A 20,985-nucleotide genomic window follows, 5' to 3' on the forward strand; every position below is an offset into this window, starting at 1 on the left:
CCCTTGCTGCAGCTCACTGAGTGGGAAGCTGAGCACTTACTTGGTTGTAGTTTTATTACTGTAGTTGCTTCCATGCCTTCCATCCTGCTGCTGTGCCACATCCCTGGTATGATTAATGAAAAAGAGGTTGAAAGATCAGATTGGGATCTGAATCAGTTTTTTCTGTTGTCTTTATTTGTTTTAATGACTGGAGTGAACAACCTGTGAAATTTAGTAGTGGTGTTATGAACCTGTTTTGAGATTCTCTCATTCTCATTCTAGGTTGATGTCAGTTTTTCTTGTCTTACCTGATATTTTTTGGCTTTATTGTTTGGAGCAGTAGAAACCAGCAGGATTACTAATGAAAGCCCTCACAGACCTGTGGTGAAATATCAGTCCTTCAGGATAGATGTGATGCAGACCATAGAGAAATGACAAAGCAGAGAGAGTTGCCAGGGCTGGCTGGTTTCCTTTGGAGTGAATGAGACCAGAGGCACTCAGGAGAGCTCAGGAATTCCAGGGTGCTCAGGGGTGAGCATCTCCTGTGTAGTATTCCCAGGGAATGTTTGCCAGAGGACAGGGAATGGAAAAGCTCAGTGTGCAGGGCTGGGCCCTGACCTGCATAAAACAGGGAAAATCTTTTCCCCCTTCATTACCCCAAACTGTCCCAGCTCCCGTTGTTATGCTAAGGAGAAAGAAAAGTTCTTTTGCAGCTTTTTTTATTGAAAAAAATCGTGTTGCTCATGGAACAGCTCTCTCCATGGTCAAGCACAGCTGGAGCCTGGGAAGTGTTTACAGAAATTTTATCACACCTCATGGGTGATAAAATGGGGTGTAGGGAAAGGCTCTGGAGGCAGCAGCCCTAGGGAGAGGTGAGAGGCTGGGACAGGGATGGTGCTTGGGAAGGGGCTGGTGAAGACAGAAAGGAGGAGACAGAAATGAACTTCTTCACACTAAGATTACTGAAATTGTATTTTCAGGCATAGGGAAAATGCTGCTGACACTCCTTGCTCTGCTCTTTGTTGGAAAGGTAACCACTGAGTAATGCAAACACAAAACCAGACAGACCCTCACTCACACAAATGTGCAATTGCAAAAAATCAGAAAAAGTGCCCAGCTTGCTTGAGATATCCAAGGTTTGACAGAGAGAGCTCTGACTCAAACAGTGTCAACTGGAACTGGGTGCATGGCCATCAACCAGTGGCATCTGCTCTGCAACTTGTTCACTTTTACTATTTCCTTAAGACAATTCAAAAATATTCTTTGTTATTAACAAAAAATAGAGCTATGTAATTTTTCAGAGTGTCATAGGTTTTGTTACATGTTGAACCATTTTGTTTGATCTGGAGTGAAAAAAATAGACTTACAGACTGTTTCCTGTTGTTTACAGCAAGCTCCAGGCTCATATTTGGACATTATATGAATGATGATCAAAGTTGTAAATATTCATTAGTTAGTAGGATCAAATTTTTTTTAAAGCACGTCTTGGTTCACAAAGCATTTTTTAAATCCCCATTAGTGGTATTTATAGTCCTACATCAAAACTCCTTGTTTGCAGCCAACCAAGTATCTTAGGCTTAGATCTTCCTCCTACATGTAATGGAATCACAGTGCTGTCACAGACAGTGCAGACATTTTTGTAAAATATGATGTTCAGGAAGACTGAGATCACTGTACTATACATATGTAAATGCCTCCCTTTCAATGCTCTTAGGGGAAAGAAGATGCCAGAAAGAATTCCCAACCAGTGTACATATTAATTGTCACCACCTTTCATGGGATAGTAAAATAGTAAAATGCATTCATACAAGAAAAAAAGCATTAAGAATCCAGGAGGCTGCACAGGGAAAGGGAGGGCATTTGAGTGAGACTTAAAGAAGCCACATGGTAAATTATAATCATCTAACTGCAATCTAGAAAATCACACTCTTTTCTTGCTTGTGTCTGTAATGAAGCAATGATGCAGCTCCTCTGGCTTCAGGCAGCCTCTCCAGATTTACAGCAGCTGAGCCTGCAGCACACATTCTGTGCTATCAGTGCACCCCAGTGATGATATCTGAGCTCAGAAGAGCTATTGGTGTAATTTGAAGCAGTGAACACATTGTTCCTCTCTAGCTCAAACCCCTTTCAGTTTCAGCAGCATAGGGGATTGGTTATCACAGAGCACAATTAATTGATTGTTGATCCCGTATTTTTATGAAGAGATTCCCAGCTTCTGAAATTGCTCTGTGGATAAGAAATCCACTGTATGATCAGATCATTGGACTGAAAATTCTGCAAATAAATTACCAAGACAGAAACACAGCTCACATGGGTGCTTCTGTACAGAGAAACTCCACTGGAAACCACTGTGTGGGCTTGAAGTAGATGAGCTCTCTCTTTAATTGGCATCTTCCCTTATTTGAAACAGAACTATACAAAATTTTTAATTTCCTGAATCAAAACAAGTAATTAACCAGATCCCCAGCTATGTATTGTACTGAAGGGTTGCAAATCAATTTCTGATTACTCTTACATTGCATGAATTGATGGAGTTTACCCTTCCCAGTTCCATCACCTTTTTCTTGGGGACATGATTTGAGTTCTCTCTGCCTCCCAGGTGCAACCATTGACAAGAAATTAAATGCTGTTTGTTTGTCTGATTTCTTTGGTCCTTCTGTTCTGCCTCCCTCCTCTGCTGAGGATGCTGGATGAGTTGGTGTTGCCTTGATTAAAGCATTGAAAGTGTGGTTAATGCTGCTAGATTCCATTTTTAAAACATTTTTTTGAAATCATAGTGATCTGTAAAATATCCTCCTGTGGCTCCCCTAACCAGTACAATGACTTAATTGGCATTCTTGTGCAGTGCTTGGATCTCTGCCAGTTAATGACCCAGTGCTGCAGTCTGCACAGGCAAATTACCCCTTCTGTCCAGCTCTTCAAGCTGATGGACTTTTGCCCAAGTAATGGCTGCAGGCTCCTATTCTTGGCTGGCACAGACCCCAGCACAACCATAAACATCCCTGAGAGGATCATAATATGATATATTGGACAGATTCTGAAATGCCTCACACTAATACACTGCCAAACAATTCTGCTGAAGTCAGGGACTTTGGCAGTGGCACAGCTGAAAGAAGAAACTGGTCCCTTCACTGTGGCTTTCTCAAGTAATGAAGCACTTGCAGGCGATTACTTACCCCGAACCCTTTGTCAGACCCTCCAAATAGTCATTATTTTTGGTTTGGTTTTCAATTCTTTCAATTCATTGTCTCTTCCTCCTACAGGATTTTCCATTCTCCAGGCGATTATGGAAGCAGCAGTACAGAACAACTGGCAAGTGACAGCCAGGTCTGTAGGAAGCATAAAGGATGTTCAGGAGTTCAGAAGAATTATAGAGGAGATGGACAGAAGGCAAGAAAAAAGATACTTAATTGACTGTGAAGTAGACAGAATCAACACCATTTTGGAACAGGTATATGCTTTTCAGAAGTGGCAGATATTGCTAATGTTTCCAGAACTGTCTGTTTCTAGAAATTAATTGCATATCCATTGAGATACAATGGCTGGCTACCTAGTAAATTTAAAATGTCTCACTAATGCTCATAGTTGGTGGCAACACTTACATGTTACCTTCTGGAATATGTCTCTCTGATATTTATTTTTTTTTCAAATGTTAATAATGAATTATTTTTTAAGTAGGTTAAGAACCCAAAACCTCAGCTGCCAGAGTAGCATTACTGGCATCAGGGCTGCTTGTAAGGATTGCATGACAGGTGCTGTTTGTTAAAAGGACATGAAACAAGAAATAAAAAGCCAGGGAAGAAGTTTTGAATCATGTTAAAGGAATCCCTAATGGAAATATTGCTAATGAAAAATTCAGCAGGTGGCCCAAAAGGTTCATTAGCACTTTCTGGTACACAGAGCCTTTCACTCTGCAAAGCTGGGACTGCTGACAGGTTTAAATTGTGGGTGTTGAGTCTGAACAACTTTACTGGGGAAGATGCATTTTGGGGTGACTTTTTTTTCTATTGCGTGGCCTTCCCAGTGTTTGCTTTGTTGTCTCAGAGGAAAAGCCACTGCTCCAGCCAGCTCAGGGTGCTGTGCTTGAAGAGATGTAGTAACAGATACAGAGTGCAGGGAGCAGAAGCAGGATAGGTCCCTGGGCTCACAGTAAAGCTGGAGTTGGTGTGGAACTAAACTCATGCTGCTTGTTTATTCATAAGCTTCTGCTAAGACAGAAAAAAAACCCTCTGATAATTGCAACTTCATAAATGTAACCTGTGGGTTTATAGTATAGAATAGATCAAAAGTAACATCTCCATTTCATGAAGCATTAGCATATCTTTTAGAAACGTTGTCTTGTAGGAAGCTGACCCCACTGCCATAAGCCCTGGGAGATGCAAAAGTTGCATTCACTGAGTTCCTGCTCAAGAAATTCAAGCTGTTCCTGTCAAGCTTTGAGGTGTATCACAGTCAGCAGGGACTGAATCATTGTAGTCGCAGCCTGGTCCCTTGGCTGCTGGTTACAGAGAGCAAGAGGAAGGAAGAAGTTGCTCAGGAGAGCACAGCTCAAGCCAGTGCTGGTCTGTAATTCTGACAGCTACTATGATACTAATATATAGCACTGCATTTTGCATGGTATTTTTAGTCATTATGGTGAGCGCTGTCTTTAGGAAATTCATACAGCAAAGTGGAAGGAGCTGCTTTATTTTTTTTTTCCTTTCATTTGCTCTTGGCCTTGCAAAAGATGGAAAATGCCATTCAGAGCTCCCTCTCTGAAAACGATGCAGGAGAGCACTCCTGAGACAAACTTAAAGAGCTCTTTGGGCACACTCGTAGCTGGGGAAGAGGCCTTTTGTTTAATCTAACTCCATTTACATTTTTTCTCTCTTTTTCTTAAATTGTGCAAGAGGGAAAAAAAAAAACAAACAATGAAACCATCCCGGTGCCTGAAATGAAAGCTGTAGACCAAGCAAACCATATACTAAAAAACTGGTGAACACTTTTCATCTGCAAGCCTGGCTCAGGAACAGCGTGGCCAGCAGGTCCAGGGAAGGGATTCTGCCCCTGTGCTCAGCCCTGGGGAGGCCACAGCTTGAGTCCTGGGTCCAGTTCTGGGCCCCTCAGTTCAGGAAGGAGATTGAGGTGCTGGAGCAGGTCCAAAGGAGGCAACTGGGCTGGTGAAGGGATCCAGCACAGATCCTATGAGGAGAGGCTGAGGGAGCTGGGGGTGTTCAGCCTGGAGAAGAGGAGGCTCAGGGGAGACCTCATCACTCTCTACAACTCCCTGAAAGGAGGTTGGAGCCAGGGGGGGGTTGGTCTCTTTTCCCAGGCAACTATCAGCAAGACAAGAGGGCACAAGAGGTCTCAAGTTGTGCCAGGGGAGGTTTAGGTTGGACATTAGAAAGAATTTCTTTACAGAGAGGGTGATCAGGCATTGGAATGGGCTGCCCAGGGAAGGGGTGGATTCTCCATCCCTGGAGATATTTCAAAAGAGCCTGGATGTGGCACTCAGTGCCATGGGCTGGGAACTGCAGTGGGAGTGGATCAAGGGTTGGACTTGATGCTCTCAGAGGTCCTTTCCAACCCAGCCAGTTCTATGATTCTATGATTATGACCTCAAACTGGGTGAAGTTGTGATTTTAGGGACCATTTGATCCAGCTGCCTATCAACGTGGTTCACATCTGTGTAACTCCAGATTTGCAACTGGGGCCTCCAAATTTCCCCAAGCTCTGCAGTGCACTGCACAGTAATTGCATTCTTGCCTAATTAGAGCCTTTCTATTGTCACTTTTGTATGGCACATAGCCCATCTTGGGACTCTTAAAAAATTCTTTTTCTATACTACGCCCACTGCCCATCTTTTTAACTCTATTTACCCAAAATTGTGACATTTCCATGATAACTTTATCCTAAATGATCTCAAATATTTCTAAAAGATCTTCAATTTTTCTTGTGTTTGGATTTTAGGTCTTTTTAGCCAGTTTTAGCCAATCAATTCAAAGCTATCAGTCCATTATTTTGCAGCCAGATCCCGGAGACATTTTAATACGTAGATGCCTTGTCATATATGTCTCCCCATTGATATAATGTGACTGTTTCTACTTAATTTTATTGATACTCATGAGCAAAATTGTTTGAATTTGTGGCATGAAAAATATATTTAGAATTTTCTGTGAGGAAACCAGTCTAAATAGTAAACTAAATATACCTTAGAAATACTATAGAAATACTCTAGTACTAATCACTCATTTTTAACAGCCTAAGAAGCTGGTTATGCAGCACTTTTTAATGAATATTGTCCTATTTATTTTACTAGACCATTCACTTGACAAAGAATTGCCCAAACAGATCCCAGGCTGGTGCATCTGATACTAAAAATATCTTCTGGCAACATTTTGTTTTTTAATCAGATACCGTAGACTTAAGCTTCTGCTGGGAAAGTCAGTAGTGGTAGATCCCAGGCTGAACAATTAATGGGTTTAAGTTTTCCTTCCATCTCCTCTTCTTACCTTATCTTCTCATAAAGTAGTTTAAAAATCTCACAAATGTGTGTGGGACTTATTTCCAACCACCCAGTTTGCTCCAGGGAGTGGTGAGTTGTCTTTCCATCCAGCTGTGTTTGCTGATATCACAGCACTGAGGGGAGAAAGAAGCTCTGGATTTGCATATTTCAAATCTAGCATTTTATTGCCATTTAGAAAGTCAGTTTGGTGCTTTGTGTGGAGGCTGGAAAGCCCTCTCAGCTGAGGAGCATCTGAACATGTTGGCTTTGAAGAGCTTTTTTTCCAGACTTTCTACCTCTTGGGGAACAGGACTGATGGAGAAACCCTGGGCTGCTGTGGGCTGCCCCAGCCCAGCTGTCTTTCCATCCCTCTCCCTTTTGACCTCCTTGGGAACACATCTTCAAAGGTCACCCCTCCTTTCTCCTCCTGGAATGCCTTTTTCCTGAGAGGGCTTTTCCTGAGCTCCCTGGAGGGATGTGTGGCACCTGCTGTTTCATTTTCTCAGGGGTAACAGCAGAATTTGCTGTTGAGTCCAGATTTCAGCAGTTTAAATAGGACTTAATCAAGAACAAAAGTCATGGCAGAACACAGACTATAAACCACTAAGCAGTCTGCACACGTTCTGAGTTTGCTATCAGACTTTTGGGCTCCTGGCCAGGCCATTCAGAAAGCTTGTCAGTTCTCTGCCTCAGAAACCACATATCATGTGAATGCTTGGGTTAAATAAGAGTGACCTCTCCTGTGTCAGGCTGGTCAGTGTGTACACTTCCCTTCCTTTGGTGCTTTTTTCAACAAGTTCAAACCAGAAATGTACCTCTCTTCCAAAAGTGTTGGTTTATCTAAAGGCAATTACACATCTGAGAATGTTCTTCAGAGATTTCTGGTCCTGCTGGAATGTTCTGTACCTTCCTCCAGCAGTGTACAACCACGTGGGGGAGTGACCTTGTGTGTGCCAAATGCCTTTAACATCTGGCACATCTGTATGTCTCTGGATTTTCAAGATCCAAAACCTGCCATATGAAGTATTTCTTTTCTCAGGGCTGGCTGGTACCCAGGAAAGGATCTCTCTCAGCTGTCTCCCCCTGGTATGTAAACGTTGATGTAGGGGAAAGAGGATGGCTCAGCTCCTGCTCTGCCTGTTTTGTGCCAGGTTTCACTCTGCAGCACATCTGGTGTCACTCCCCTTCCAAAGAATCTTGTGGTGAGCCCCATACTGTGTCCTAGAGGTGGATACTCTGCCCAAACCACCTCTGGCCCTGTCTCTTCAGCTGCAGAGGAAGGGGGAGCAGATAATTAGTTATTCCATAAGTTGCCATCTGTTCACTTGCCCTACAGTTCCATAACCACTGAGCACATGGATCCATATCCCTCCTTCCCACAACCAAACTATATCCAACTTAATCATCCAGTGGCCTCTCAAGCATACAGATAGCAACACTTGTGTCATGCAAAATTCATAAGCTCCCCACACTTCTTATCCCTCAATGCTAAAATATTCCAGTATTCTTTCAGAGATAGATCCAGTATTTTGTTCTCATAAACAGAAGAACATTTTCTTCTGAGAACTAACAGTAAGCTTTAGCCTGTTCAGCCGTGTACTTAGAGACAAGTTTTTGAGTTAAGAAATACGCTTCTCTTATTCCCAAGATAACAAGCTGTATTTCAGAGTAGAGTGGCTTTGTGTCCATTTAGAAGAAAATCTCCTAAGGGGAAAAAAAAGGAGGAAGAAACTCTATTCAGAATCAAAATGGTGAAACTTTATAAAAGACCTGTTTATTCCAGAGACTGCATGTTTTTATCAAAAGGACACTATCTCCAAACATTAGTCATAAGGGCTGAGCTCCCAGGCAATCTTTGTGTTGAGTGGAGGCATCTGGTAAAGCAGAAGCAATAGTAGAGAATGCAGTCCCCAAAATTTTACAATGACAGTCAAACTGTCAAAGAAGACTTGAAGTAAAGCATCTGTAGGATAAAGATGGGTACCCTCATTGGCAGAACTCTGCCCAGTGAAGCACTGACTGGGACTTGACCTTTGAGTCTGAAATCTTTAGAGAGTAAGAAGATGGTCATCAGGTTCTCAGTGCAACCACTGCATCCCAAAATGCTTTCACATTTGGGGTGAGATTAAATACAAAGCTGCAGTATTCAACATTCGTTAGAAAACAAACAAAAAACCAGTAAGAACAATGAAAGTGAAAAAAATCGATGCTGCTTTCACGTAAGCTTCCTGCTTTATGTGTTACATTATGAACAGGCTGGGGTGCCTTTGCCTGTATTCCCTGTAGCAATTAACAGCATAATAACTGCCTATAAAGCCAGTGGGATGCTTGCAGGAGGAACAGAGCTGGGTAGCTTCAGCTTCTGCTTTGCTGATGAACCCCAGTGATGCTGCAGTGTGTCCTCTGGAGGTTTAGTGCTTCAGGGACCAGAGCCTCCAGGCCTTCTCCTACCCAGGGCTGGGGGCCACAGCAGTGGCATAGCCCATCACAACCTCTGGGGAAGCAGAGGAGGCCCCAAGGGTGGCTCCAAGAGTGTCTGAGCTGTACAGCACTGTGTAACATCACACAGAAATTGGTATGGCTCATATTTGTATTTGCAATGAACTAGCAAGTTAAAATTTAGGACATTTCTTCATTAGGTGCCCATCAGTGTTGCTGAAACCTGGATCTGAAGCAGAGTGAAAGGTGACTTCTTTCCCTTCCCATCCAGGGAGTTTCAGCAGCTCACAGATCCTTATGGGGAGGAAAGGAAAGTTCCTTCAGGTCATCAGGACCACAGCTAGCAGAAGGCGTAGAAAAAAATGGGCATCTCCCAAAAGTGACAGCTCTATCTGCCTTACAAGGCTTGCTCCTGCCAGCTCTAAAACTAATCCAGGCCCAGGAGATGGACTGCTGAAGCAGAAAGGAGTAACCAACATCTTGGGTCAATCTGCCCCCCACAGAGCACGTTTCACACCTACCTTAGGAGATTTTATAGCTTGTAAATAGTCACGTCTCTTCTAAGCCATCATCCAAGCATCATAAAGCAAGGCAGGTTCCAACTGACAGGAATTTAACAGAGTGTTAGTCATCCAGCAGAATGACTGGGGGAATGGCACACGGAGCTTAGAAGTACTCAACAGGCATTAAAGCACAGCTTTGAATGTATCTGATCAGTAATAATAATAATTAATATAAAATGTGCAAGCTGCTGTATGTAGAAGGCGTGCAGTTGCTGCTAAGCATCTCTGGTGTCTTCTGCCAGAGGCATGTGGACCTGAAGTCACCATTAGAGGGTTTATTTTTCTGTGATAGCAATTACTCATTTTATGTTTTATGATAATTAACAGGATCTAAATGCACACACATGCGTCTGCTTTTGATATGTTGCATATTTTTACCACAACGTTTGCACTGGGCTTTTATGCAGTTATTGGTGTATTTAGACAGCAGCCTTTGCATTGCTATTAAAGGCACAGAGCAGCAAAATACTCAGTTACACTGCTGCAAGTGTAGTCAGTCATTTTCCTGAACGTTATCCTGGAGACAGATTTTAAATCGATGCCATTTTGTGGTCACAGAGCTACTGTGTATGCTTTGAAGTTCACTTAAGAGGTATCTATGAAAGCAGAATTTGCCCCAGAGTGAGTTCACCTTTCTTTGCAGCTTTTTAGTGCACAGGGTTTGTGTGTTTGCCCTTAGAGAGCCCTCTGAGGGTCTGTGTCCACATCCTCGACAGCTCCAGTGGAGAAGTTGAGCCTGAAGCCACCTGAGGTATCGATCCTCTGCCTCCTGCCCTTGAGGAACATCAAGTGCAATGTACACGTTGGTGTTTCCCAGGCCAGACCTGGACTGTGGGGAGAGGATCTGGTCTTTCATTAGCTTTGCTGGTGTTCTTCAAAAAACAGCAGTCCCAAGAAGTCTTTTAAAGATGCAGAGTACTCGAGGGAAAGGGAGAGCTGCCTGGGATTTGCTCAATATGTGAGTTCCTGAGGTTTTTTTGTCCCACTGTATTTGTATCCCCATCCTTAATAACTCTGGGAATCTTTTTCACCTCTTCTAAGCCCCTGGCTGGTTTTTCAATCTCTCCCTCCCACATCTCCTCCAGGTTTTAAAAATCAGTGTTGTATAGAGGTTGCTTTGTTACAGTCCTAGCAGTTAATGTGGTTCTTTGTTCTTCACATAAAGGATAAACCCTTTCATCTTTGCAGACATTACCTTAATTTTTGCATCTGTCTCTCAAATAGTTTATTGCTTGAAACTCTGCTTCTAACCAAAGGCTTTCCTTAATTAGTTTCCAAGGTAACCATCTTGGCAACAATTCAGATGAACCAACTGCAGGGAGAGGAAGGAAACACACCATCAAAATGAATAGTAATAGCACAATCCCACTGTGCAAACAGGCGTTGGACATCACCAGAGGCAGGGTGACAGTCCTGGTGGCCCAGAAGTTCATTAACAAGGGAAGAAGAAGTCCTAAGTCAGGAAAAGAAAAACCACACCAGAGCATATGTCTATTTTTTTCACAGCTGAAACAGGATTAATGGCTTTGGTGTGATACAAATCTGGGGAAGGAAACAAGGGATGTTTTCCAGGGCCCCTGATGTATCAAGGTGGTCCCAGGGACACTTTGGAGAGCACTGGGACCCTATAGGTCACTTAGCAAGATTTTTGGAGTGGGGACCCCACCCCACTGTGCTTTTTCAGCCCAGATGTTGGGGATGCTGTGTATGTCACACTAGCAGCTGATAGCTCCAGCCTTACAGGGGGAAGTCCCTAAATGTGGGGTTCCTAGGTGGGATCCAGAGCTATGGTGCATTTGCTCTGGGCTGGGGATGGGTTTGGAATGGGTACAATATGGTAAAGTGTCATCCTGGTGCAAATCACTGTAATAATACTCTTATAGGTGATTCCTGTCTCTTGTCTCACCTTCCTACCAGTGCTGGTGTGGCCTCTGCAGAGGAGATTTAAGGTCCCAGGAGTAGCTTGGGCTAAATTTGTAAAGATTCAGGCCCTGTAAGTCATCACTGAAACTTCAAAAATAAACTCATCCCACAGTATTCAACCAGTAAGCTGAAAAAACAGCATAACAATTTGAGAGGAAGTTAATGGTCCAATCCTTAAAAAAATGCCTGTGTTGCTAAATTAGATTTATTTGTGTCACACCATAGGTGGGCATGTGTAGGTATAGTGGCAGGTGTGGCACTGGAAGCTTGTTCTTCCAAAACATGTAATGAATAAAATTATCAACAATACACATAGACCCTTAAAAAGTACCCTGATGATCTTCTGTCCTGGGAGAAGGCATGTAAAGAATCAGAAAGGAAAAATATTGCTATAACTTTATTACCTCAAATGAATAAAACAGCCTCCCCTGGTGCCTAGACCAAGTCTAGGAAAAATAAATTAACTCTTCAGAATCTCTTTTGGTTCATGGTTTATGCACCAAGTTATAGGGTGAATATTGCAGAGCACTGTTCATCCTGAAGCTGAATAAACCTTTCAGACTCCTTCAAAGCATTGAAAAGAGCAAATTTAATGCAATTCTGGTCACAGTAAAATTCCATTTATAATAAAAAGTAGAAGAAAAGGTACCCTTGTTTTTCCTGGAGGAGATTCCACTGATTTTTTTTTTCTAATTTTATAGGGCATTAAAACAGGGGAAAAAAATAAAAAAAAAGCTCAAAGGAAAAAAAAAAGAATGAATACTATTCAGTATTTTTCAGTCTGCTTGAAGGCAGTGCTCTGCAATACAAAACCCCTTCCAAAAGATTCTCATGTGAGCCTTGGGACTGAATAACTGAGACACTTCTGGGTTATATCCAAATAACAGTTTGAAGTGATCCTGACGTGCAGTAGTGGTTTATATAAGCAGAATTCTGTTTCCAAGGACTCCTGTTCAATTCCAGAAAGTAATAGTAGGATTTTACTCTGACCTGCTGATGGGACGTGTGGAGAAAATGGGAAATTTTTGTATTTTTAAAATGAAAAATCTGTGCCTCGGTTTGCCTAATTTCTTCCCCTCTTCCCCTAATGGATGTGCATCCTTTTATATTTTGAGCAGCTAAGACTGAGTTTCATTTTTCCTCTGGAATCTGAGAAGAAGAAATGAGCATTTTTGATGTTTATCTGTGATTGCAAAAGTGAGAACATTCTTACAAGAGTGTTTAACATGCAGTTTCACAGTATTGCAAGCCAAAAGAGGACAGTTAGATATCATCTCCTGTGTCACAGGGATCAGGCACATGATGCAAAGATCACTAAAGAACTGCTTGGTAATGACTTGGATATGTCTTCAAAATGTATGGCAGTGCTGAAGCATCTGTGATTCCTCCAGAAGGTTTGGAAAAAACTAAATGTAAGGTGACTTATTAACAGTCTTCATGGAAGTGGCGTTAGGTGCTGGGAAACTCTGAAGGATGCTAATCTGGAGGTCAGTTTTGATTGTGCTGCTTTTGATATACCTGATGTATTTTGGTATCCCTGATACATTGAGAGCATCCCCAACTGCTGACAAGCAAGGAGGAAGCCTAAGAGAGCAGGTGTGAAGTTGGGGATGAGGATGTTGAGATGGGGCCATGTTCTGTGGGGTAGGAGCTGGCTGCAGTGCAGACTGAAGGAAATTAAAGCATGACGGTTAAAGGGAAGGCACTAAAGGTAGGGAAAGGCAATCAAAGGCAGCCAGGTGAACTTCTTTGCTTAACTTTTCTGAGTTAAGAATTGACTAATAAACACTGGTGTCTTCTGAAAAGGTGGTTGTGTCAGGGAAGAGCATGTGGCATTTGCTGCCAAACTTACCCAGCTGAGCAGGTAACAAATTCCTGTTCTGTTGGGCTCTCTAGAACATTGGAAGAAAGATACCAGTGGGAGCTCTTTGTTCTCAGGTTAGCAAAACCTCCTGTCACCTCAGAGGTGAGTCACAGAATAGCAGGTTGGAAGCATAAGATGTATTTCCACAGGGCCTTGGAGTGATGAACAACCCCATGGCACTTGTTGGGGTGAAATGCAAGATCTGACATAGTCATCTATGAGATGGAGTAGGAAGACAGAACACAGTGAGGATCTTTCTTTGTGTCCCTTTCCTGTCAGCTAATAGGAATTTCAGCTCCCCGTGTCCCTTTGGAAGAGTCACGTAGAGTAACTGGAGTTGCAGAGACCCAAATGCACTTCAAAAAAGTCATTCAAGCTTTGATGACAAAGGTGCATCAAAAAGCTTCAGGTCAAGTAGTTGTTGAACATCACACCAAAAAAAAAAAAAAAAAAAAGTGTCAGATCAGAGAGAATAACCCAGATCTCTTGATGTCACCTTTTGGTAGTGTCTGACCTGAGGTGGTAAAGAGGGAGGAGGACAGAATATTGAACTGGTGGTTCTAGAGGATGAAACCAATAAGGAGAGCACCACAGTGGGATTTGTCAGTGTGAAATTAAAGTAATTCTGACTCTCAACACAGAAAGCTTATTGTGATTTGGAATTTTTCAGATTTGGTTTTCAGTTGTTTTTTTGGAGATATGAAGTCTTTATGTGACCCTTCAGGCAAGTTTTGAACTTCAGATTTAACAGAGGCTTGAGAAAGTACTGAAACCTTTGTGACATTACCTTGGGTGAGAAATCAGTCCTTTATGAGCATTTTTCAGGGGAGGATCTTTCTCAAAGAACACACTAGAACTATGTGGAAAATCAAACTACAGCCTCCTTCCTAAAATGACCTGTATAGTGGTAATATAATAAATATAATATAATAAAAAATTACTGCAGAGTAATATATTTAATTAAGTCATTTACTTCACATAAATACAGCTGTAAAAACAGAACACAACTGGATTTTTACTTTATTAGTCTCACTCAAGGAGCTAAAGAATTCACTAATTAAAAATTTCTAGAACACATAAATATTTTCAAGGAAGCTCTCTGGAAACAAGTAGCTCCTCTTGAGAATATCTTAGAAAAATAATGGGCTAAGGTCTTGGCAATTTTGAGTATCCCTTTGTTACACTAGAAAAAATATTTGTTATGATTGAACCCCCTCTATCTGATCTTGTTTTCAGTGGAATAGCTTTGAGCAATGAAGGGTAGGGAAGTTCTGTTTGATTTTGACATGGAGGTCATGGTATTGAAGGATATGACTTTTGAAGAGAGGTGCAGTCCTGAGAGATACAATTCTTCTCATCTGTCTAAATGGAGAAGAGATTTTGATGCACAGAAAAGTTTATTTAATGATTTTTGTTCAGTTTAAAGAGTAAATTGGGATTCTGAATGTCAGCTACCAGGGACTGTAACAGACTTCACCTCCTTGTCCTCCAGGGTCTGATGTTTTGCATCAGAATATGTCCTTAAACAATCAGATTAGTTAATCTGGCAATATTTCTAAATCACACTGAGGAAAATTAATTTAGGCAAATTGTTTCAGAGAATTCACAGAAAACTTTGTCATCACACTGAAAGAAATTAGGAGGAAGTGTCATCCCCTCAGAACCCATGGTGCAGTTTGTAATTTTTTTTTCCCCCAAGTAATTTCTAATGTAACCTTCTGTGCACAAATGGAGTGCATGTTCCATACACAATCTTCAGTCAGCAAATGTCAGATTGGTTATGGGAAAAGAAAGTTTAGCCATATTGAGGGAGAATGGCACAACTTTCAGATATTGCATTTAATTTCATCTCCCCCTCCCTCCCACCCCCCAAGGACAAACATGCACAAGCAGCATCTATCTGGAGATGGCTTAAAAGTAAAATTTCACTTAAAATATAAAATGGCATAAAAAGGGCATAAAAAGGGGGACAGAGAGGGAAAAAATTGATTAAAATGCTTCAGAGGCATCTCAGATCCCTGCATCCACCACATGGAGTTTTGTCCCCTTGTAGGAGGTTCCTGTTCTCTAGGAAATTATCTCCCAGGAGAGATACATTGCAGAAAAGCCAAAAGCTGTTTGAAGAATCTTGTGTAAGCTAAAACAAATAAATGATCTTGAAACTGTGCTGCAGAGGAAAGTAGGATTTCCAGTTAGGAGGCGTAGTCACAAGGGGGTAGTTGCATGGAAGTGGAATTCTTAGGTCCATATGCTGGACAGAAATACAAAACTCCAGCAATTGGAACTGTGTGTGGGGTTGTGACATTCCATAAAGGACACAAAGCCTCTGAAATGGAGGATGAATTGCTCTCAACTCTATATGCAGTTATTTTTATCTGCAACAAGTAATATGTGTGTGGAATCTTCATCTTAATATTCAGTACGTTCCTTTTTTAATATTTAACATAAATTTAATGCAGCACTCATTCTTCATATGAATGAAATCATTGTTTACTGGATATTTTACAGAGTCACAAACCCTGGTGGCCAGATTCCCATATCATTAATATGAAGTGAAGGAATAAATTGTCTTCTCTGGGTTTGTAAATCCAGTTACAATCCTGAGGTTTTTACCCTTTGTATGAAGGGAGCCACTTCTGCCAAACACAGAAATAGCTTGATTTCCAGAGAATTCAAGGCAGGACAAGTATCACTGGTTTGGCTGTGATAGGCACCACAAGCTGTGATGGATCTTCCACAGAATTGTGGTACCTTGGGAATCTCATAGGCTGGTGCTGGTGGTGTTGGTGTGATAGAAAGAGACAAAAGCATGAGACCAAAAAAGCTATTTTTTAAAAAATAGATTTACTCAGGGAAAATCAAGCCTTGTCTGGTGTTTCTAATCCTCAGAGGGAACTCATTCTTTCTGCAGGTGCATGTGTGTATTGGAAAACAAAGGAGTAGGCACTGCAGGCTTAGAGTATAATGGATCTCCTGAGGTTATGGTGAGCTTATTTTTACTGTAGCACCTGGTTAGATGAGGAAAAATTGTCCTCGCATTTCAGAAGAGCTTTGATTTTATTTTTTTATTTTATCCTACACCTGCCTGGAAAATTTACATGACAAGGGGTGACCTGTGCAAAGTAAACATAGTGAGGAATGATTATGTATGGCTGTCCAATGCAATTGCACCTTTGCCCAGATGCCAGCACTGCAGAAGGTCAGGACGTGGCTCTCATCAGTGCACTGACCCCAAAGAGCTGAGGTGCAGTGGCCACCAGCCCCATCAGCAGCTCTGCCACTGCCACCAGGCTCTGCAGGAGTGGGAGGAAGGGAGAGGACTCCTGTTTTTCAGCTAAAGAGTTTCTTTGTTTGGTAGAACCAGAGCTAAAATGCAGCATTTTGCAGATAGCGCCCCAGGTAAGGTGAGCATCCTCGGTGATGGATTGGCAAGGACATTTTGGGCCTTGACTTCAGCTTTTATTGAACTAATTGGGCTGTCACCCTGACACTCAGTTCCTCTTCTTTCTGAAGGGTGTCCTGAAGGCCAAGCTGGTGAGTGCCAGTAGTTCAGGAGGGTACTGCATCAATGGGTTACAACTGCACAGTCGTTCAGTCCAATATCGGAGCTGCTCAGACCTGAGAGAAGCTTTAAGTAACTCCATCCTCAGAACAGGGAGGGGTAGAAACAAGAAAAACATCCAGCCTGATACCCAGGGGAGAAGACAGTGTGCTCCACATCAATTTGGATTTGCCAGACTGTTGTTACCATGCTTGAAGTAAGAAGTGTTTGTTACCCATGCTGTTCCCACAAAGTGCAATCAACACTGATAGCTGGTGCTGACAGTGCTGATGAGAAATGTGTAGACTTGAGTTCCAGTGACCTGTTTTTTGCTTGTTTGCTCCTGAAAAGAAAGAGCCATCACATCTGGCATTTGCACACTGCTTTCCAGGCAAAGGTGTCATAATTTTGTTTCTACAGCAAGCTATAAAGGGATGTTACTACTCAACTGGAGGTAACTAAGCTCTCCTGTCCTCAGAAGCTTACTTAAATATCAGTAGAAATGCTGGAGGTTAAACGTGGGCTTTCTGCAAAACCAGAACGTAAATTAATGCGTCAATAACCTTAACAAAGACAACAAAATATTTTTTTTTACTCTGAGCTTAAAGAAAATCTCGTTTTTCTTGCTGTCCTTTTACAAACTAGGAAAAAAGATCTTTAAACTACCTCATTGTTCCCAGCTATGCTTGCAAGGGGAAGGCACTTCCAGGAGATCACATCTCTGCCTGTCATTCTGTTGAAGTGGCATATTTCTGCCACTTGTGAGGTCTGAAAAGCACAATGAAAATCTTTAGACATTCTTTGTGGCAATACTGCCTGTCAGCATCAGTATTTTATGTTATGGGAAGATCTAATAGACTCATAAAATATCAGGGCTTTGAGCTGTAGTCGAGGTAGTCTGTGCTTTTGTGATTAATTTTTTTCTTTCTTCTTTTCTTTGTAAATAAAGGATGATAAATAACTTTGATTAAGTAGATTTAACTGACCAGGTGGCAGTGGAATCAAATGAAGGACAAATGCTCCAAAGAAGTATTAATTGGACGTGGTAGTTTTCACCACTGCCAAAATCATGATGGGTGCTTCTCCAGGTAAAATATCCTTTTAGCTTGTATTTGTCATTGACTCTTGAAAATCAAAGCCTACAGAGGCAGGAAGGTGGATTTAAACCTGACTGCACTGCAGGGCTCAGGGGTTCTGATCAGCACCACAAAGGCCTGCAAGAAGCCAGTTACTATTTGAAAGTCCCCTAAGGGTACTGGGACTAATTCTGCTTAACCTCTGTTAAGGACCTGAAGGTTATGGGATGGAGTGCACTGTCAGCAAGTTTGCAGATTATACAGAATTAGGAGGAGTGTTTGATAGACCAGGTGGTTGTGCTGCAACAATTTGCCAGGCTGGTGAAGTGGAGAGGGAGGAACCTCCTGAGGTTGAACAAAGGGAAATGCAAAGCCCTGCACCTGGGGAAGAATTTGCCCCTTGACCAGTGCAGACTGGGCAGAGGTTTCCTGGCTGGAAAGCAGCTCTGCAGAGGAGCTCAGGGTCCTGACAAAAATTGAGTACAAGCCAGCACTGCAGTCTCATAGCAAAGAAGGCCAAGAGCATCCTGGGCTGCACAGGATTAGCATGGTCAGGAGGTCAGCAATGGTCATCCTTCCCCATCCATCCCCTGCTGCCCTACTCCTCAGCATCTGGAGTGCTGTGGACGGTTCTGAGCCCAATAAACAGGGAAGATGTGGACATTCTGGAGCAAGACCAGAAAAGGGACCTCTACAAGAAAAAAGATATGACTGCTGAGTCCCACCTACCAAACTTGCACTATTCTTCCATCACTTGATTTGTTTTGAACCCACAGAGTCCTGTCTGTCATTAACCCCTTCTGTCCTTGCTTCTGGACTGTTCCTGCTGTTCACTCTGTGCTTACCATTCTAGTTTTCATCAAGTCCCTATAGAAATATTCCAGTGAAACCCCTGGATCTGGATCCATCACTGCTGTTTAAAATAACTTCCCTGCTTTGACTTCCAACTGAGTGTTCACCACTCTCCTTGGCATGTTCCCTTCAGCCTTAACTCAAATGTTTAATTTTATGGCCAAAAATCCCAGATTCATGTCCTAGAGCAGGAATTAGCTGTGGTTGTGACTGGAGTAGGGAGGAAGTCAAAAGGCAATGGAGTAATTGTGAAGTTATTTTAGTTTTATTCATTTTGTATTATATTAAATTTATTTTGCTTCCTCTTTGCTGTTCTTCCTCTGAAGTGTTTTGTAGCCTTTGAACTGTGTAATTAGAGAATCATCATTATTGCTTTAGAAATATCACAATGCTCCATAACTTATGTAAGCCAGTTAATCTCTCTAATGCTGTCTTTCAAAACTGTGAGAAAAATGCAAAAGCTAAAGCCAAAAATTCTTGCTGCCTATTTATTGTCATGATGACTGATGCAGTGGAAAACAAGATGTCTTTATGCTTTCATTCAAAAAACAACTTCCCCAGGCAAATGAAAAACTAATATTGGCAGTGCTGACTTAATTTCTCAAATCTGGCATATAGGTCTCTACTTCCAGCAAGCCTGGTGCTAGCCAGCAGATTTGACTTTTATTTTAAAACCAGATACATTTTAATTACGTTCCCTCTAGATTTCCTCTTAATTAATTGGAAATATCCGAAAAGTTAATTAAAAATACAAACTTTATTTGATTCTATATCAAACTTGACATTATGATCTTTTTATCTACAAAGCAATAATTATGTGAGATCAGAAGACTGAATTATTCATGATAGTTTCCAGCCATTTTTTCCCTCCTTCTTTGTTCAGTATAAAATCTTATAAGCTTTTCTTTCAGTAAAGGTGAAAGCAATATTAAGTCTGGGAAGTGAGATTTGCCAGAGACATGTAGCTCTGTGAAATCCTTGTCTTGTAATCCTGGCTTTCTATTCACCACCACTATTCAATATCCCACCTTCTATATAAGCTTCACACTATAGAAGCAGTGGGTGAGATTTATTTGTTACTCTCCTGTTTTCTTTATCCACCTCGTCCCTCCCCTAGGAGTAACTCTGATATCTGGGATGGGCTTTGCTTGGCTGGCAAACCCCACAGCTCCATTCCTGGTGCTGGACAGAGGGTGGAAAGTGAGGGAGGAGGAGAGTTGTGCTTCTTAAGATCTAGGACAGTATCTGCAGTGAATTTTAAATACATTGTTAAGATCCAGTTAAGTAATTGTGAACCAACGTGGTTGGTTGTGTAAGCATCTGAAAGATGCTTTATGAATCAAAGCTTGCCTGTAGTATGTTGGACCTCTCTAAGGGACTCATCAGAATTATTTTTGGTCATTCTGGAGACGTGACAACAGATGCAATGGAAGTTGAGTCTGATCTATGCTAATGAGTCCTACATTTCCTTTTTGCAATATTGGTCCTGATGCCTTTAGCAGCTCCAAGTACGTTTTTCTTCCAGCCTCCGACTTCATCTGTCATGGCATTTTTCTCTTAAACAAACACATTTCTGGGTAGAAGTGTAAAAGCATTCCTCTTTGTTATTAAGGTTAAAACAACAAAAAATATTTTTGTTAAAGAAGTTCTCTGTCTCTAACCTTTTAAAAATAAATTGCTGCCTTTAAGGTGAATTAAAACATACAGAGAATTCAGTATGCAAATAGCATGCACACCAGATGATCTGAAGGAAGGCTGCACATTTCCATAGAAAACAAATGTGAGTGTAGGAAAGCAGATGCTTTCTACCAACAGAGTGTACATACAGTTCTCAAGAGGACCTGAACAGCAATTTCTTTTCAGACTGCTAGAAGTATGCAAATTCCTACAGAATTAAATGTGAATTTTAAAGAAACGGTGTCTGTTAAGGACAAGACAACCCAAAGAGGCAATCGGGAACTTAATCAAGAACTTTAACATGCTCAGCAGGGTATCTGAAGTCCATGACTCAAATGTCATCTCCTTTTAGTAGAGACCTAAATGTTGAAAAGATGTCTTTTAGAGTATAGCATTTGGAGCTTTTATCTGTGACCACAGAAAAGTGTATTACTACAGTATGTATAGATTTTTAGATGATTCTCTCTCCAAAAGCATCATATGTTCACTTGAGCTGCTCAAAAGATACAGCAGTGACACATTTATGGTGTATTGCCAGCATTATGTTTGCTGTTGTTGACCATTTTTTATTCTCTCCTGACACACCT

The 20,985-nt window shown here is 41.6% G+C and overlaps 1 protein-coding gene across 5 annotated transcripts in view; it reads left to right on the forward strand.

Annotated features, from left to right (window-relative positions):
- GRIA3 (glutamate ionotropic receptor AMPA type subunit 3) overlaps window positions 1-20,985 on the forward strand; it is a 145,862-nt gene that overhangs the window by 58,201 nt on the left and 66,676 nt on the right. For all 5 annotated transcript variants that reach the window (XM_071757473.1, XM_071757474.1, XM_071757472.1 and 2 more), the window contains exon 4: window positions 3,243-3,430. In XM_071757473.1, coding sequence (XP_071613574.1) covers window positions 3,243-3,430 — 188 coding nt within the window. The remainder of the gene's footprint in view (window positions 1-3,242; window positions 3,431-20,985) is intronic.

The sequence above is a fragment of the Heliangelus exortis genome, chromosome 14 (assembly GCF_036169615.1).
Source record: "Heliangelus exortis chromosome 14, bHelExo1.hap1, whole genome shotgun sequence".
NCBI classification, from domain to species: domain Eukaryota; kingdom Metazoa; phylum Chordata; class Aves; order Apodiformes; family Trochilidae; genus Heliangelus; species Heliangelus exortis.